We start from the raw sequence: 17,999 nt of genomic DNA, 5'->3' as shown, positions 1-17,999 counted from the left end.
AGTTAATAGACAAGATCACAGAGAGCAACAGCCAGACATGTAGACCTTCAGACTTCATCCACATGACTGAAAACTGAGGAAGGTGGAGGGACATGATCGCCTAAGTCACACCACACAGCACTTCAGTAAAGATAAATGAGGGAAGGGAATGTCAGGGTGTCAGGGTGTGGTGGTGCAGGATAGTGTGTGTGTGTGTGTGTATGTGTGTGTCAGGTAGGTCTACTTACAGCAGGGAAGGCGGCCTGTTCCCGGGTGTAGGGTCGGTCCCAGGTGGAGCTGGCGACAGTGACCAGTGGGTGGGGTGACATGTTGAGTGGGTTGCACTTGGGGTCACTGCGACCTTCCTCCAAGTCACGGATCTCTTGACGAATCACTGAAGCCAAGAGGAGCAAGTGAGAAAGTGTGCTGGGTGAACGGGCTCGGTGACAAGAATGTGAGCAGATCAGGGTGAGAGCAAAGAGGAGACCAGAGGGATGTTAAAAGAATGGTACAGGGAGAAAAGAACATACAGAGAACATGTATGAAAAGAACATAACAGATCAGGATGATGAGGACAGAGAAGCAGATCAGAGGGGTGTTGAATTAATGGTAAAAGGAGAAAAGAACACATACAAAAAATATACATGACAAGAACATGAACAGATCAGATATGTGTTAAGAGAATTAACAGGATGAGAAGAACAATAGATGATTAAAGGGATGCCCTCCCCAACCTCAGACTGTGGCCAGGATTTGGACCCATGGATCTGAGTACACTTTGGTCTGTAAGCAAGCACAGTACCACTTTACCACAATGGCCCATAAACTTCACTAAACTAGTACATAATAAATAGCAGAGTAAGAAAATGAACAAATGAATCTGTCAATATCCAGAGGTCATTCCTAACAGATTAGCTGTGATAAGGCTTTTATAGAAATGGCAACAGATGAGCAGCACTCACACAACATTGCATCACAGAACATATCAAGCTCCCCCTTGTCCTCAGACTCAGTAGGCTCCACCATGAGACTCCCAGCCACCGGCCAGGACATGGTGGGGGCATGGAAACCTGCCAGAGAAAAGGAGTGGTGGGAGGAGTTAAAACATAAAGAACTGGAGTATATAAATATATCACAGGGCATTGAATGGGTGTTTAGATGTATTATAGGATGAAAATTCTGATTGAGTAATTCACTTTGTCACAACTAAGCTCATATAGTAATGTATATGCAGAGAATAAGGAAGAGAAAGAATAATAGTAAAAGAAACAGGACCAGGAGCAAAATAAACAGCAGCATCCTCACACACCATAATCCTGAAGGCGCTTGGCAATGTCTGTCGCCTCAATGCCTGCTGTCTTCTTGAACTCTCGCATGTCCAGAATAAACTCATGAGCCACCAGACCATTGGAGCCACGGTACAGCACCTGCAGGAGGGAGTGAAGAGAAGGCTGTGAAATAGGCATCAAACTAATTACTGTTTCTGGTTCTTTGGTTCTCTTATTGACTAGGAAAGCAGTAAAGATCTTAAAGGAATGAGCCACTGGAGAGTTCACCTTGTAGTCCTTCTCCAGTCTCTTGGCCATGTAGTTGGCGTTCAGGATGGCCACCTGTGTCGCCTTTCGCAGTCCCTTTGGTCCCATCATCTGAGGGAGAGAAACACATTGCTCACTTAAATCAGTTATCTCCCTCAATACACATACAGCATGATCTTACTTGAGAGAAACTTATCTTGAAATTAACAGAAAAATAAGGAGGAGGAGGAGAAGGAAGAGGAAAAGAGGGAAAAGAAAAGTAAAGAAGATGGAAAGAAATAAGAATAATAAGGAGTACCAAAGGAAAAGAAAAGGATAATAAAACACACACACACACACACACACACACACACATTAAAGACTTGATTCTATCCCTTCTCACCTTGACATAGGCCCAGGAGATGGGGAGGATGGCAGCAGAACCATAGGGAGCAGCAGACACCACACCAAAGCTTCGGGCTCGCTTCTGCATGAGGGCCATGGGGTCTATAATAGGGTGGCTGGGCAGGTATGGTTCCAGGTGACGCTTACTGGGAGTTAGAGGACAGCCAGGTGAATATAAGCAAGAGATCTAAGTTTATTTGTGAAATTATATGTTGCTTGTGTGTATTGTCTATCCTAAACTGACTTGTGCATAAAGGTATCTGAGATAGTAATGCAGAGTTTAATTGATGGTACTAACTGAAGTATTTATATGTACACCATTGAATACCACAATGCTAGAAGGAGAGAGAGAGAAAGGGAAAGATTGATTTAGTCCTTTTCTAGGCTACAAAGTGATAAAAAGGAAGCTGCAGCACAAAAAAAATAAAGAATTGTAGGTGGGCAAGAAAAAGATTGTCAAGCAGTAGAGAGAGAACCGATTATTGGAGCTTGCATGACTACTGAAGAAGCTGACTCACACTCCTATCGGTCCCATGCCAGGTCCTCCTCCTCCATGTGGGATGCAGAAGGTCTTGTGGAGGTTGAGATGAGACACATCAGACCCAATGTCTCCCGGCCGGCACAGACCCACTTGAGCGTTCATGTTGGCGCCATCGAGGTACACCTGTGGACAAATGTGGACAAGTGTGTGTGTGTGTGTGTGTGTGTGTGTGTGTGTGTGTGTGTGTGTGTGTGTGTGTGTGTGTGTGTGTGTGTAAAGTTTTAAAAGATTAGACAGATTTATGAAGGGGGATATGTGACGTATGTGTGTGTGTGTGTGTGTGTGTGTGTGTGTGTGTTCAGTGACTGGTTATAACTCGGAGAAAGAAAGTTTGTGTTCATAATTCCTAACACTATACTTTATTTATCTTCATAGCCATGCAATAGGTGTGTGTAATGTATAATGAACAATAATGAAAATTCACATACACTTAAAAAAAAAAGAAAGTTTGTGTCTATAATTCCTTACACTACATATCTTAACTCCCAGAAACTCATGTAACAGATCAGAGTAAAGTTTGGAGGATAACAGAAAATTTACGCATGATATTTTAGAAAGAAAGGAACCCAGAGTCACTAATTAATTTCTTCTTCAACACCAGCAGAGAGAAGTGTTAGTAGTGAGCACTGTATGGTGGGTGAGGTGAGAGGAAGAGCCTGATAACATTACCTGTCCCCCAGCATCGTGCACCATCTGGCAGACGTCCTTCACGTTGTCTTCAAACACGCCATTGGTGGACGGGTATGTGATCATGAGACATGCCAATTGCTTCTCATGCTTCTTGATCTGCAGATGAATAATGGATCAATCAGTCTGTATCTTCTCTCACATATCACAACTGCGGTGCCAAGATTAACAAAACAAGAGAAGAATATATGAGCTAATTTGAATCTGGCACCATTAAATCAGTACCTAACTTCTACCACTGCCACTTGACACTCTATAACAGTGCCATGACCTGCTATGCAAGAGTAGAATATGTAAGCAAGATCTAGCGGACTTTATCTGTCATCAGTGAGTCAATCCACACCTTCTCCCACTGCTAAAATCAAGAATAATCAGTCTGTACCTTCTCCCAATGCCACAATCTATTAAGCAGTCATTCATGGTCACCTGCAGTGGTGTATTCAACTAACCAGTCCTCACCTTGCCTACTAGATGGCCCATATCAATTGAGCCGTCCTTATCCACATTCACAGGCTCCACCTTCATGCCAGCCATTTGAGCGGAGGCCGGGTTGGTGCCATGGGCTGAGGTGGGGATGAGACACACATTGCGGTGGCCCTCCCCTCGTGCGTCAAGGTAGGACATGATGGCGCGCAGCCCAGCGTATTCACCCTGGGCACCACTGTGGGGGAAGGAAGGGTCTTTGGTTGAGAGTGAGGAAGGTAGAGTAAAAGTTTGGGTGACTAAGGGAGTTCTTTGAGAGGTGAGAGTGGGAGAGGAAGTGAGTTTTTTTGGGGTGTAAATGGGGAAGGGAAGGGTGCAGTAGGAGTTCTTGAGGTCAGATTGAGGAAGGGAAGAGGAGAGTGCAGGTTGGTAAGTGGAATTCTTTGAGGTACTAAAACTTTCTGAATTACTCGCACACAAATACATCTGGAGTGAATTAGAAGAAGTGACAGAGGCAAGAAACGTATACAAACTAAAGCCAAGACCAGATAAGCAGGCAGGCAGAACCTCACAATCTCAAGCCCTGTACACAAGAAGAGATGACAGAAGTAAGAAACCTCCACAAACCAAACAAAAACCAGCCAACCACCAGACAGATACACAGGGACAGGACTTCACTCTCTCAAACCCTTAACACAGCCATGCAAAAACACACACCTATTGGGCTGGAAGGAGATCTTGTCGTAGCCGGTAATCTCACACAGGTCTTTCTCCAGCTCTTCAAACAGGAGGCGGTAACCCAATGCCTGCTCCTGGGGGACGAAGGGGTGGATCTCCGTGAAGTGGGGGAAGCTACATGGCATCATCTCCGTGGAACTGTTGAGCTTCATGGTGCAGGAGCCCTGGGAGACACACGGAACAGCTGGAGGTACTGGGAGGTGTGTGTGTGGAGAAAAATACACTGTGAGGACCCTGGGGTGAGTGGTGGAGACTGCCAAGTGTGGACAGTCTGGTTGAAGTGGAGAATTCTTATTGGTTAACTTAAGGTAATCTGTCATTGCTCCCTTAATCTGTGTGATTGCTCTACAGCCATGCTTGTCCCTCACTACCTACAGCATCTCTTGTTCCTTGCTTTTAAATGCTACTGATGTTACGTAGGTCTGGGTTTTCACATTACCTGCCCAGCTCAGGCCCCTCTAGTCCCACTCCCCATCTGCTCACCAGGGGGATCATGGAGTGCACCAGGGAGACATCCTTGTTCTCCAGGATCTTCATGTAGCGCACCAGCTGGGTCTCTGAGTGGTGTGTGTTGAAGATCGGATGTGTCAGGAACTCTGAGGTGCGTTTGAACTGTGTGTTGCTCAGGTGTTCTGGTGGTAGCGCTTGCTCTCCTAAGTGCTTTGTCACCTGAGGAAGGTTAAGTTCTAGTAGATGCAGGTAAGACACAGTTCTAGAGGCAGAGTTTGAAGTGAATTTTAGGGAGATTCAGGTAACATACAGGTGACTAATATGTCTTTTCTTGTATTCTAAAGGCAGTGCTTTTCTCCTTTATAACCTGAGGAAAGGTGAATTCTAGTAGACTCAGGTAAGAAACAGGTGCTTAATATACATTTTCTGTACTGTAAACGGAATTTGAAGCTGGTATTTTTTTAACAATGGTAGTTGATTTAGATTTTCATATTTTGGATTTAATAGCTCTTAAATCTATCCCTTGACTTCCAGACTGACAGTATAATGGCTTGATTTTTAGTTATTCTTGAGTTTGAATAAGAATGTTCAACTTCATCACTTTAAAATTACTTGGAAATCACTTCTTTCTAAAGCCAATCACCTTTACTGATCACTCATTACCTTATCAGCTGTTGTGTTCCTGCAGTTGAACACCCAGAAGAGGTCGTCCAGATCCTGCTTCTCCACTGTCTCATCCAGAGCAATGCCCACCTGTTGGAAGGAAGACAGTGAGATGCATAAGCTTAGATCTTCCTTAACAGTGAGTGGATTCTTTATTTCTCCATTCATAAATCAAGGTGTTGTGCTGAGTCACTAAGAAGCTTTGTAAGGTTAGATGAATTTATGGATGAGTATAAGACAGCAAGATATAAGAGGTTAGATCATCATTAATAGAGAATTTATGCATTATTTTCCTGTGCAATAATCAGGTTGTTAGTGTTGAATCATTAGGGAGTTTTATACGATTAGATAAATACATGAATGAAGCTGATAGGTGGAATTAAGTAGATATATTTCATGTAGGGAGTGCCATGTGTAGGCCTGATGGCTTCTTGCAGCTCCCTTATCTTCTTATGTTATGTTCATAAGTCACAAACTTTCTTAGACACTACAAATCGAGATTAGCACAGGAGCAGCTCACCGTCTCATCTCTGAAGTAGCGAAGGTTGATCTCCTTCTGTTGGGCTCGCATCCTGATCTCACTTGTGGCCAGGGTGGCATTTACCTGAGCCAGGGAGAAAACAGAGGCTAGAGGATGAAAGGCAGACCAATATCCCTGTGCCCACATACTCCTCTTCTTTCTCCTCCCCCTCCTCCCTGTGATGCTGAGTAGGAATGACAGTAATCTGAATTTAAAAAGTAGTCTATCTTGTATCACTTATAAACTCACAGAAACCCCTCACAACCTTAACCATTATTCAGTGTAAGTTCTGGTAAAGTCCTACAACACAACCATTATGCAGTACAGGGTCTAATTAACCCCTCATTTTACAACTCATAAAGGCAACAAGTACACCAAATCCTCATAGTATCAAGGAAGAACTGTATTCAGCACAAGCTTAAGTTAAGTTCCATTCCATAACTCAAGATCATTGCACCAAACCTTCATAGTGTCAAAGAAAAACTGATTCTCAACAATGTGCCCGGCATCCTCCAGCCCACGTTTCAGAATAATGGCAGCATTGTGGATCCGGTTGGCAATGTTCCTAAGTCCGTGTGGACCGTGGTACACTGCAAACATTGCAGACATGTTGGCGAGCAAAGCCTGGGCAGTGCAGATGTTGCTGGTAGCCTTGTCTCTGCGGATGTGCTGCTCTCGAGTCTGCAGGGCCAGTCTGTATGATTCCTTCCCATTGGCATCCCTGGTGGGGAGGTGATGAGGGTGAGGAACAGGTGAGGGTGATGGAGGGATTAGTTAATGTTTTATATTGCTACAGTCTTGTCTTGGAGCCTGAAGAATTAATATGGTGTAGTTGTAGGAACTGTAGTAGCTGCCACACACACAGACACACACACACACATACACACACACACACACACACACACACACACACACACACACACACACACACACACATTCCCACTCCAGTGTTCAGGAATATATACATACATGATTATATTGATCTGCTGATTGGTTCTAATGAGAGTAGCTGAAAGAAGTAGAACAAGAACAAGAACAAGAACAAGAAGAGTAGCCAAATCAAGAAGAACAGGAAGAAAACAAGAAGAAGAACAACAGCAGCAACAACAATAGCAATAGTGAGAACAACAAGAACAAGAACAATGAGAAGAAAAAAGACAAGAAAAACAAGAAAAAGCAGCCAAAACAAAAACAACAAATACAACAACAACATCAACAACAACAAGACCAACCAAAACCACCCCGCAATACCTGGTAACCCCAATCATTCTCCCAGGCATGAGTCGAACCAGGGGACTCTTGCAGGCAAAGAACCCAGCATGGGGGCCGCCGTAACCCAGGGGGACACCAAGGCGCTGGGAGGTCCCCACAGCTACATCTATCCCCATCTCCCCTGGGGGCTGGAGGATGGTGAGTGCCAGGAGATCAGTAGCACACACCACCATGGTCTGTTAGGGAGTGCCATTGATTATCTATGAGGAATGTGAGGGTTAAAAACATGCAGGTGAGGGAGTTATGTATAGGAAAATGAGGAGTGGAAGGAGGGGGTATAGGAATAGGAGGAGAATAGTAAAAGAAGGTAGAAAGAGGATAGGAGATGAAGTGAAGGTGTTGGATGAGAGGAGGTTTAGAGAGGAAAGAAGGGAGATAAGGAGAGGAGAGGAGAGGAAAAGAGAGAGAGGATGTAGATGATAGGAGAGGAGATGAAAGGAGATGAGAAGGAAAGGATAGGACAGGATAGGAGAAGAGAGAAAAGAAGAGAGGAGGATAGGAAAGGAAAGATATGAGGAGGAGAGGACAGGAGATGATAGAATAGGATAGCAGAGGATGAGAGGAGAGGATAGGAAAGGAAGGAGATGAGGAGAGGAGGTAGATGAGGAAGATGAGAGGAGAGGAGAGAAGAGAGATGTAGCAGTGCTTTCAGGAAGGTCATTTCATGTATATTTGAGTAGATCAATATCTGTGTGTGCGTGTGCGAGAGAGAGAGAGAGAGAGAGAGAGAGAGAGAGAGAGAGAGAGAGAGAGAGAGAGAGAGAGAGAGAGAGAAAAACAGAAAGATAAATAGACTGAAAGACATATAGATAAATAATGCAATGAGAATGACAAACAAACTGAATAAAACAAAAAAACGCTAACAAACACACACACACACACACACACACACACACACACACACACACACACACACACACACACACACACACACACACACAAACAAGCAAACCCTTACATCTCATCTTTCACTCAAAACGACGTACAAAAACACACTCAAAACACATCAGCCATCCACCACCATGACCTACCCCATTGGTCTGAGCATTCTGAATAATCTCCGAGAAATCCGTGATAGTTCCCTCAGTGTCAGGGTATTGGAAGAGCACAGCACAGGCATCCCGGTTGGAGAAGTCAATGTCTGCAATGTTTCCAATGAGCACTTCAAGACCAAGGGGAATAGCTCTTGTCTGCACCACTGCCAGCGTCTGCGGGTGTAACTTGTCCGAGAGGTACACTTTTCGTCTCTTGTTCTGCCTGGTTGTGTGAGGAAAAAAGAAGGTGTTAGTGTGGGTGTGACTGGGTGTTGCTTGTCGGTAGGAGTACAGGGAGGTGTTAGGGTGGCATCTCATTGGGTGTTGCTGGTCTAAGGGGTACTTTTTTCACCTCTTGTTCTGCCTGGTTGTGTGGGAAAGAGAGGTGTTAGTGTGGGTGTGACTGAATGTTGCTTGTCAGTAGGAGAGGTGTTGGTGTGGGATCTCATTGAGAGTTGCTGGTCTAAGAGGTACTTTTTTCACCTCTTGTTCTGCCTGGTTGTGTGGGAAAGAGTGTTAATGTGGATGTGATCCATCTGTCTATCCCAGGCACTTTGGCATGAAATATTGTGATCTCCCTTAACTATTTTAAGTGTCTGTCATGCACTGGGGTTGCAGAATAGAGGATTATTTAAGTCTTTCCTAATGTTTCTAGACCTTTGTTATGCAGTGGAGTTATACAGACTAGAGAAATAATGTAATCCTTCCTGACTACTCTAAATCTTTGGCATGAAAACTGTAACCTCTAAATATTCCTGGCCTTTGTCATATATTGAAGTTGTGGAGACTAGAGAAATAATGTAATCTCTCCTAACTGTTCCATATCTTTGGCATGAAAGAATTATATTCACTCTGGACAGATAGACCAGAGAAATAATGTATCCCCCTCCTGACTCTATCTGACCTCTCTAAGCACTGGGTTTATATAGACTGCTGACCTGTGACCTCTCCTAACTCTCTCAAGTCTCTGTTATGAACTTGATTTGTATACTTGTCAAATAAAAAAGCTTAATATTTGAGGAAAAGCCCAGTGATAGTGGTGGTGGTGGTGATGGTGGTGGTGGTGGAGAAAGACTGAGTAGTTATCTTTATCATTGCTGAGTTTGGAGTTTCTCCAAGTAATAATAAGCATTTACGTGGTTACTTTCAAGGTTGTCTGTTTCTTAGATAATTATGAGCTTCATGATCTTATCTCTTTCCCTATTATCTTTCCTTTTCTCTTTCTATACTTTACTCTCCCTATTACCTCACAAAATATTATTATCCTTTCTCCTTCAATTTTGTATCATCCCATTCTCTTTCTCTCTCTTCCCTACTCTTTCTATTGCTTCTTTCTACTACTTTTCCTTCTCCTCCCCACTCAACATTTATATCCTTTCTCCTATCTTTCATTTCACCATTCTTTGTATAGTGGACCCTACACGATCAATATTATTGACACAATATATTGACTCATTTTTATTGTGCAATAAAATGTCAAACTCTTTTTGATGTCTTCAATATATTGTGTCATTCTTCAATTCACTGTCAATAATATTGTACAATACGGAACATTGCGCAATAATATTGATTGTGTAGGGTCAGCTTATCTCACAAAACCCTTATTACCTTTCATTTGATTTCTACACCATCAAATCCTCCCTTTCTCTTCCCTACTCCTTTAAATGCCCCACTAAACATTATCACCCTTCCTCCTGCCTTCCATAAACACACAAAACTGTACACTATCAGATTCTCTCTTTCTATTTCCCCTTCTTTCTACTCCCTTGCTTATCATTCCCTTCCTCCTGTTCTCAAGTTCACATCTCATTCCACTTACCCACAAAACCCAGTCACTCAACCTTTCATACTTTCTATACCTACCTGTCCTCTTTCCAGTCTTCAGATACTCTCAAGACTCATCTGAATAAACACTCTTCTTCCAGTCTTCCAGTTCACATCTCTTCCCATAAACCCATAAACACATACAACAACCCATTCTTTCTCCAGTCCTTCAGGTCCCCTCAAGACTCACCTGAAGGCAAGGGCCACAGCCTCAGCAGCAGCAGTACCCTCATCCAGCAGGGAAGCGTTGGCCACTGGCAGCCCAGTGAGGTCCGTGACAAGTGTTTGGTAGTTCAGTAGGGACTCTAGACGTCCTTGGGCCACCTCAGGCTGGTATGGGGTGTACTGAGTGGTCCTGGTGGGGAGAGGAGATTGGTGATGGTGGTGATGGTGGTGGGAATGAAGGTGGGATGGTAATGGTGTTGAAAGTGGGGTAGAAATGGACAGTGATGATGATAATATGGGACAGAGAAGGGTGGTGATGATGATAATGACAAAGGTAGGATACAGGGGGAACAGTCATGATGGTAGTGATAATAACAAAGTTGGGATAGAGAAGGAAAATAATGGTGATACAGATGATGGCATGATAAATGGGGACAATGATGGTGATGATGATGAAGGATAAACTTATACATGAGGACAATAGATGAAAATATGGCATGATTTATAGAATGAGAGTATCTGAGGCTCAGTTACACCCCATCATTCCCTCACCAGCCAGGGTTCTCGAAGATGTTCCTGAGAATGGAGTGCGGCACCCGGCAGTTGTGGTAGCCCATACCAATGTAGGAGCGCCAGATCTCATTCTTTTCGGAGATGTAGCGGATGCGTTCAATCACAGCATGCTCCCCCAGCGGCTGGTCCACCTCCAGGTCGCGCCCCAGACGGATGTTTTCAGGCACGGCGGCATCTGTCAGCTCATCCAGGGACTGTGGTAAGGGAGATTGTTGTATTTTTATTATTATTTATGTAGTGAATGATGTGTGTGTGTGTGTGTGTGTGTGTGTGTGTGTGTGTGTGTGTGTGTGTGTGTGTGTGTGTGTGTGTGTGTGTGTGTGTGTGTGTGTGTGTGTGTGTGTGTGTGAGTGCGTTGTGCCTTGAATATGAATATAATAACATGTTGACTTATTCATCCTCCAGTTCTGGATAATCATTCTGGCTTTCTCTTTAGGGATTGGCACCTCAGTAGGCTTTTCTTCTTCCTTTTTGTTGCCCTAGGCCTGTGTCCCTCTTCCATAAATAAAGTAATCTTATAGGAATACAGATTCATGTTTGCATGCAGTTTCTGTCCTGATGACTTTTTGCAGCTTCCTTTGCTTTCCTGTGTTCATAGATACAGAAGGAGAGGTGTCTGTGATTCTTGTGTTATGGGTAATAGATACAGAAGGAGGTATGTCTGCACTAAGTTTGATCTCAGGAATGGGCTGCAGACATAGACTGATGGAAAGATGTCTGGCTAACTCAATTTGATCTTAGGAATGGGTAATAGAATCATATTTAGAAATACTTCTATATTGTACCTCCATGATTTTCAAAAGGCTCTATTTGAAGTGACGTGGATTTTTAAGAATGTTTTTGTGGTTGTAGTGACAGATGCACAAGATTTTTACATTACTGACAGGAGAAACACTCTTGAGAACCTGGCTGATTATCTCTATGCCCTTTGAAAATAACGGTTATGAGAGCAAAGCATTTATGAATTCAGACCATTGACATAAAAACTACAGGAAGGATGTTTAGAATAACTTAATCTCAGGAAGAGACTCAATTTCTTTAGTTCTCATCTTCCTTTGACATGAGGGGCAGGTGAAGCAGGTGTATTATTAATTATAGCCCAGCCTGTTTCTATCTCAAGGTCGCTGGTTATCGTCACTGAGATAAGCAAGCTATGGGGGGTTGAGTGTTCTGCAACTGTATCTGTAAGGTGATATGTAAGTTGGCAAATACCCCGTTTTTTTCGTTTTCCTATCTTTATATATATATATATATATATATATATATATATATATATATATATATATATATATATATATATATATATATATATATATATATATATATATCTGATCCCTAATAACCTGATCCCACTTGTGCATAACCCAGAGTACTTATTAATTCTGAACTTTTGTAACATTAATCTCCCTAGATTCATTAAGTGTAATTGATCTTTCCAATTAAACTGAGAGCATTTAATGACTGACGTGATGCTAAATGAGAAAAAAATATTATGTGTAACCAACAGTCATAATTAAACAATAAAAAGTGTAATCAAAAGAAATATACGTTTTAAAATAACCCAAAGGTAATTTGAAAAAAATGGAGAGAAAAAGCCATTATTTTCACCATATCTAAGATAACCCATGCGATAGAAGAAGAAGAAGAAGAGGAGGAGGAGGAGGAGAGCTATAGGAGTAGAAGAAGAAGAAAAGGAAAGGAAGAGGAGGAGGAGGAGAAGGACGAAGAGAAGAACAAAACAACAAGAAACATCAACAACAACAACAACAACAACAACAACAACAACAACAACAACAACAACAACAACAACGACTACAACAACAACAGCAGCAGCAGCAACAACAACAGCAACACCCAGAAAATACATGCGGGGTATCTAACAATTTCTGAGCATATTGGCTGAGAAAAAATGTACTCTTCTGAAGGACCTTGTATTTTTCACTTGCCTATCAGTCTTTTATCTTCGTAAGTTTCAACCGTTCCCTTGTTATCTGAAGGAGGTTACGAGAGACGGGGTTATACTCAGACAGAGAGAGAGAGAGAGAGAGAGAGAGAGAGAGAGAGAGAGAGAGAGAGAGATTGTGTGGGGACCTGTAGCGAGGGTCGAGAGAGAGAGAGAGAGAGAGAGAGAGAGAGAGAGTTGCAACGAAGAAATTTTGCCACAACTTCTAGTCATTGTAGCAGAGAGAGAGAGAGAGAGAGAGAGAGAGAGAGAGAGAGAGAGAGAGAGAGAGAGAGAGAGAGAGAGAGAGAGAGAGAGTTGCAACGAAGAAATTTTGCCACAACTTCTACTCATTGTAGCAGAGAGAGAGAGAGAGAGAGTAGGTCAACAAATGGTGTAAACAGCGTAGAGAGGCGAAGAGACAAGAGAATGAGCGTTGGTTATGACACTGAAGGAGAGACAGAGATACCGACTAGAAAACACGAGATTATATAAGTTTGCTAGGATGACATGGCATAGACGGGCAGCTCTGGTCGAAATTAGAGGTTCCATGGATAGTTTAAGGATTCTAGAGACGGTTTAACAAGGATTCTGTCTCATCAATGGGAAAAGCGCTTATGAAAACCCAGCTACGGTAATCGTGTGTGAATTCCTGAGGGGAGACGAAAGCTTTATGGAGGTCTATAGTCGACTTTTTTTTATTTCTAGTTTTCATGAGTATTTTTGCGATTCTTATGATGGTCTCTATTGAAAACTACCTCATCAATGGGAGAGGCACTCATGAAAACTCATTTAACAATCTCTGTGGCCTTTGAAAACATTCCTGATGAGAGAACAAAGCGTTTAGGCAGCTTTAGTCTAAGAGCCCAAGGCATCTAGTTATCATGAGCGTTTTTACGATTCTAGTGGTAGTTTAACAAGAATACTGCATCACCAATGAAAAAAAAGAGCATCCATAAAAACCTTCCTATCATCTTTGAGGCCTTTGAAAACATCCCTAATGAAAGAAAAAAAGCGTTTAGAAATATAAATCCTTGGCTTAATCCCCTCTATCAGAAAACAAAGGATAGATCAATACACTTCAACATATTATAGCTAGTACACCTCTTTGCCTTGGCCGTGAACCCTGAAAAGCAGCAGTAGCACGAGTAGTAGCGAGCGAAACATTCTGGCCCTGCACCATAGCCAGCAACAAGCACTGGTATATAAATAAAACGCCCTCATGTTTAGCACTGTCAGGGTCCGGAGACACGGCGTGGGGAAGCAAGTGGCCCCAGGGAAAGTAAAGGAGGAACCAAGGACATCATGTGTATAATAAGGGCAATACTGACGAAGGAGGAAGCAAGGGCAAGGTGCATGTATATTATCAAGCCAATATTGAGAAGTAAAGGAATAAAATAAAGGCAATATTGATAGAGGGAGAATTCAAGGAGACGGTGTATGTGTTAATGGGGATATTGACAAGTAAGGAGGAACCAAAAGGGATACTGTCAAATAAAGGAAAAAAAAAATAAGGGTAATTTTGGCACATTAATGGCTGACTAACAGAACCAATGGAACAAAAATGAACATATATATATTCTCTTTATTTTCTTCTTTATGAACTGCAGGAATGTAATAAATTTTAATGCTTTTGCTGTGCAGTGAGTGCTTGATTTCTTTATATGACTCAATATGCTGGTTCGAGAGCTTGTATTGATGTATAAACTGGAAAAATTGCAGTAGTCGTAGTAGTAGTAATAGTAGTAGTAGTAAATGAATCGAGCCAGTGTGTGTAGTAGTAGTAGTCATCATTGTCGTCGTAGTCGTAGTAGTAGTAGTAGTAGTAGTAGTAGTAGTAGTAGTAGTAGTAATAGTGTGTGTGTGTGTGTGTGTGTGTGCAGAGAGACTGAAGAAAGCAGAAGAGATCAATAACCTGGCTACTCAAAGCATACATAGATCATGAAATGGCAGGGTTAGTTTACGTGTGTGCGTGTGAGAGCATGATCACGCACACACATACACGCAAAAAGACGGCGTAGAAAGGCTGATAAACACACACACACACACACACACACACACACGGGAATATAGGTCAAAAACAGGTTTTCATTGTTTATCTTCACGCTATGGTACTGTTTAATTAATGATGAAGAGAGAGAGAGAGAGAGAGAGAGAGAGAGAGAGAGAGAGAGAGAGAGAGAGAGAGAGAGAGAATGTGGAAATGTTTAGACTAGCTGTAATTATGTTTTTTTTGTGGCAATTCCATCATCATTCAAGCTGTTATATAACCCCCCCCCTCTCTCTCTCTCTCTCTCTCTCTCTCTCTCTCTCTCTCTCTCTCTCTCTCTCTCTTACACATGCCAAGAGTGACAGACATATCGACTTCAACATAACACCACCACCACCGCCACCACCAAGCACACTGCAGCCTGCTCTCTCTTTCACAGTCACGCCACCTTCCTCCCTCCCTTCCTTCCTCCTCGTCTCTTCTCCGCCCCCACCTTACCTTCTCATCCTGCCCCCTTCTCCTCACGTGCCTGGGAAACCGATTTTAACCGGTTGCGAGGCCAAGAGAGAGAGAGAGAGAGAGAGAGAGAGAGAGAGAGAGAGAGAGAGAGAGAGAGAGAGAACTTGGTAGGCTGTCACCTGAAGATTATAATAGGTTGTTTGAGAGTGAGAGTGTATTTATTTCAAGTCGTGGTGTTATGTATATTATCTCCTGTCATTGATGATGGTAGTAGTAAGAGTTATAATTCCTTTTTGAACCTTCACTTCTGTCTCTTCTCTCCGTCTCGCTTTCCATCCGTTCCAAGTTACGCAAGCATAAGTTAGTCTTCTATCTGTTTCTCTGCTTTGCTCTACTTCAGGTCAACAGTGTCTATGTGTGTATATTCAAGATCTTTCATAGAGAACGTACACGAATTAGCACAATGGCATGTTACTGCATCTAAACCACCTCTTATGTAATCATCTGCAGCTCAACAATCTCTTCAAGGTCTTTCCTAGAGCATTATACCTACCCAAAGTCGTTCTCCATACTCAAGGTCTTTGCTAGAGTTACTACATCTAAGTTATTTTGTCATTATCGCAAGTCAGTACTCTCTTCAAGGTCATTAAACAGAGTATCCACGCAAAAGTCATCCTCAGCCTACAGAAGGCCGGTTTTTGCATACACAAGGCCAGTGTGAGCCTCCAAGGTCATTCTTACCCTACACTATATCCTTCCTCACTTATTGTGGGTGTATGGAGCGCGGGAAGAGGAAGAGGATGAAGTAAAGAACGCAGGGAGGAGGAAGAACACGAAGAGGATGAATAACTGATGTGCGGCTTTGCAAAATCAATTAGTTATTTAGTCTGTTATTCAAAAGATCTACGTGGTAAATCTATTCAATGTTGATGGGCGTGGAGTGTGCATAGGCATAAATGTGGCTGTGCATTAGTGCGTCTTCTCTTACTAACATGGATGGGAGGTCTCCGCTTTGTCTATAAACTGTGTCATTTTATTAGTCTACAGTTTGGTAATGATAAGAGAGAGAGAGAGAGAGAGAGAGAGAGAGAGAGAGAGAGAGAGAGAGAGAGAGAGAGAGAGAGAGAGAGAGAGAGAGAGAGAGAGAGAGAAATGTCATTGCATAAATAGACCAAAAACATAAGACAGAGGAGGAGAAGGAGAAGGAGGAAGAAGAAGAAGACTCAAACATTCAAACTTTAATTTTACACAACAGTAAAAACACCAAATAAAGCTGAGATGATGATGATGATGATGATGATGATGATGATGATGATGAGATGATGATGATGATGATGATGATGATGAGATGATGATGATGATGAGATGATGATGATGATGATGATGATGATGAGATGATGATGATAATGATGATGATGAGATGATGATGATGATGATGATGATGATGATGATGATGATAATGAAAAGCGTGTAGTATTAAGAAAGAGAGAGAGAGAGAGAGAGAGAGAGAGAGAGAGAGAGAGAGAGAGAGAGAGAGAGAGAGAGAGAGAGAGAGAGAGAGAGAGAGAGAGAATTTTCCATTTGCAAGAGTTACTGAGATGAGGCGCCTGAATGCGTGAGAAGACATTACAAAACCACACAACTGTACAGATACCTGGAGTTACTGATTGGTTGTTTAACGCTTGGACAACTGTCAAGCACTCTGGGAACATTTACTAGAGCCTCTGTCAATAATAAACAACACTGGGAAGAGCGGGAAGCATTTTAGATATACTTGTTGAAACGCGGCAGGCATTCCCCGTAGAGTAAGTGAAACGCGGTGCGCAAAATCCGTAGAGTTTTTCTTCTTCTTTTTTACCGCGGCGAAATCTTAAAGGTCCTTAACAAATAGTACTCCCATTTCCACACTAATGCTCAGATTCAAATAAAAATTTTACCACATATATTTTAACTAAATAACTATCTTGTGACAAAGTGACATTGAATTTTGTTGGTAGGTTTTTGAGAAATAGGTTTTATTCTGGATAGGGGTAGACTAGAAAAAAGTTGACCTGTATCCACACTAATGCTCAGATTCGGATAAGACTGTCAGCGAATATTCATTACTTAAATACACCTCTTATGACAAAGTAACTATGAAATTTGTTCATAGGTTTTTGAATTATTACACAAATGGTTAGGCTAGTTTAAAGGTAGAGAGAGAGAGAGAGAGAGAGGAGAGGAGCGGGTGGGTAGCAGGGTGGCAGAGCGCTAGGGCAAAAATGCAGCGTAGCGAGAGATGCTGAGATGCTGCATTCAAAACAACTGTAGCGGCCTTACCTTGAACCCCAGCATACTCAGCATCTTTTCCTGGTCATGTCTCCGCGGCCCAATATGGCGTTCAGCGAAGTCATCAGCTTGGGGGATGAGAGATGACCCAGCTGACGCACTTGTATGGAAGCGGCGGAGGTCACTCGGCCCCCTACGGTGACCCATTCTGAGGACCGCCCAGCATCCCTCCAGCCCAGAAACATGGTGTATTGTAACGCGTAACATCTTGTCTTTGTAATTCTCGCCCTTAACTCAGCACATAGTCACCATTCAGTGCTGCAAAATATTTCCAGACGTTCAGATAGAGAGAGAGAATGCTTGGGTTGGGGGAAGTCTAGCTATCATTCACCACATGATAAATTTACCGAGTTCGTTTCCCGTGATCACGCCGCTCGGACGTCCTAAAATGAACTGAGCTGGTGGTTTGCGCCGTGCTGGTGTGGGCCTTGAGTGGGGCAGGGAGGGCTGGTGTTCTGTGTTGTGGGGTGAGAGGTGGGAGGTGCAGGGAGA

At 42.7% G+C, this 17,999-nt stretch overlaps 1 protein-coding gene and 1 long non-coding RNA gene across 3 annotated transcripts in view; one reads left to right on the top strand and one right to left on the bottom strand.

Annotated features, from left to right (window-relative positions):
* Window positions 1-17,999, bottom strand: part of LOC135109916 (glycine dehydrogenase (decarboxylating), mitochondrial-like) — a 19,391-nt gene extending 1,392 nt beyond the window's left edge. The window contains exons 1-19 of one of the 2 annotated variants that reach the window (XM_064021807.1): window positions 17,855-17,999; window positions 17,499-17,765; window positions 10,768-10,982; window positions 10,241-10,405; window positions 8,224-8,449; window positions 7,172-7,368; window positions 6,383-6,641; window positions 5,921-6,004; window positions 5,401-5,490; window positions 4,771-4,956; window positions 4,267-4,451; window positions 3,586-3,787; window positions 3,109-3,225; window positions 2,417-2,562; window positions 1,897-2,044; window positions 1,536-1,625; window positions 1,289-1,406; window positions 942-1,049; window positions 228-373 (exon numbers count right to left, since the gene is read on the bottom strand). In XM_064021807.1, the coding sequence (XP_063877877.1) occupies window positions 228-373; window positions 942-1,049; window positions 1,289-1,406; window positions 1,536-1,625; window positions 1,897-2,044; window positions 2,417-2,562; window positions 3,109-3,225; window positions 3,586-3,787; window positions 4,267-4,451; window positions 4,771-4,956; window positions 5,401-5,490; window positions 5,921-6,004; window positions 6,383-6,641; window positions 7,172-7,368; window positions 8,224-8,449; window positions 10,241-10,405; window positions 10,768-10,982; window positions 17,499-17,714 (2,898 nt within the window). In that variant the 5' untranslated portion in view covers window positions 17,715-17,765; window positions 17,855-17,999. Of the gene's footprint in view, window positions 1-227; window positions 374-941; window positions 1,050-1,288; window positions 1,407-1,535; window positions 1,626-1,896; window positions 2,045-2,416; window positions 2,563-3,108; window positions 3,226-3,585; window positions 3,788-4,266; window positions 4,452-4,770; window positions 4,957-5,400; window positions 5,491-5,920; window positions 6,005-6,382; window positions 6,642-7,171; window positions 7,369-8,223; window positions 8,450-10,240; window positions 10,406-10,767; window positions 10,983-17,498 lie in introns of both variants that reach the window. The other variant, XM_064021808.1, reaches the window with a different exon arrangement.
* Window positions 6,538-8,144, top strand: LOC135109921 (uncharacterized). The gene is made up of 2 exons (XR_010272957.1): window positions 6,538-6,672; window positions 6,930-8,144. It is a non-coding gene; the product is annotated as an uncharacterized LOC135109921 (long non-coding RNA).

Source organism: Scylla paramamosain, chromosome 19 (genome assembly GCF_035594125.1).
Source record: "Scylla paramamosain isolate STU-SP2022 chromosome 19, ASM3559412v1, whole genome shotgun sequence".
In the NCBI taxonomy this organism is placed as follows: domain Eukaryota; kingdom Metazoa; phylum Arthropoda; class Malacostraca; order Decapoda; family Portunidae; genus Scylla; species Scylla paramamosain.
This window is presented reverse-complemented; position numbering and strand designations above follow the sequence as displayed.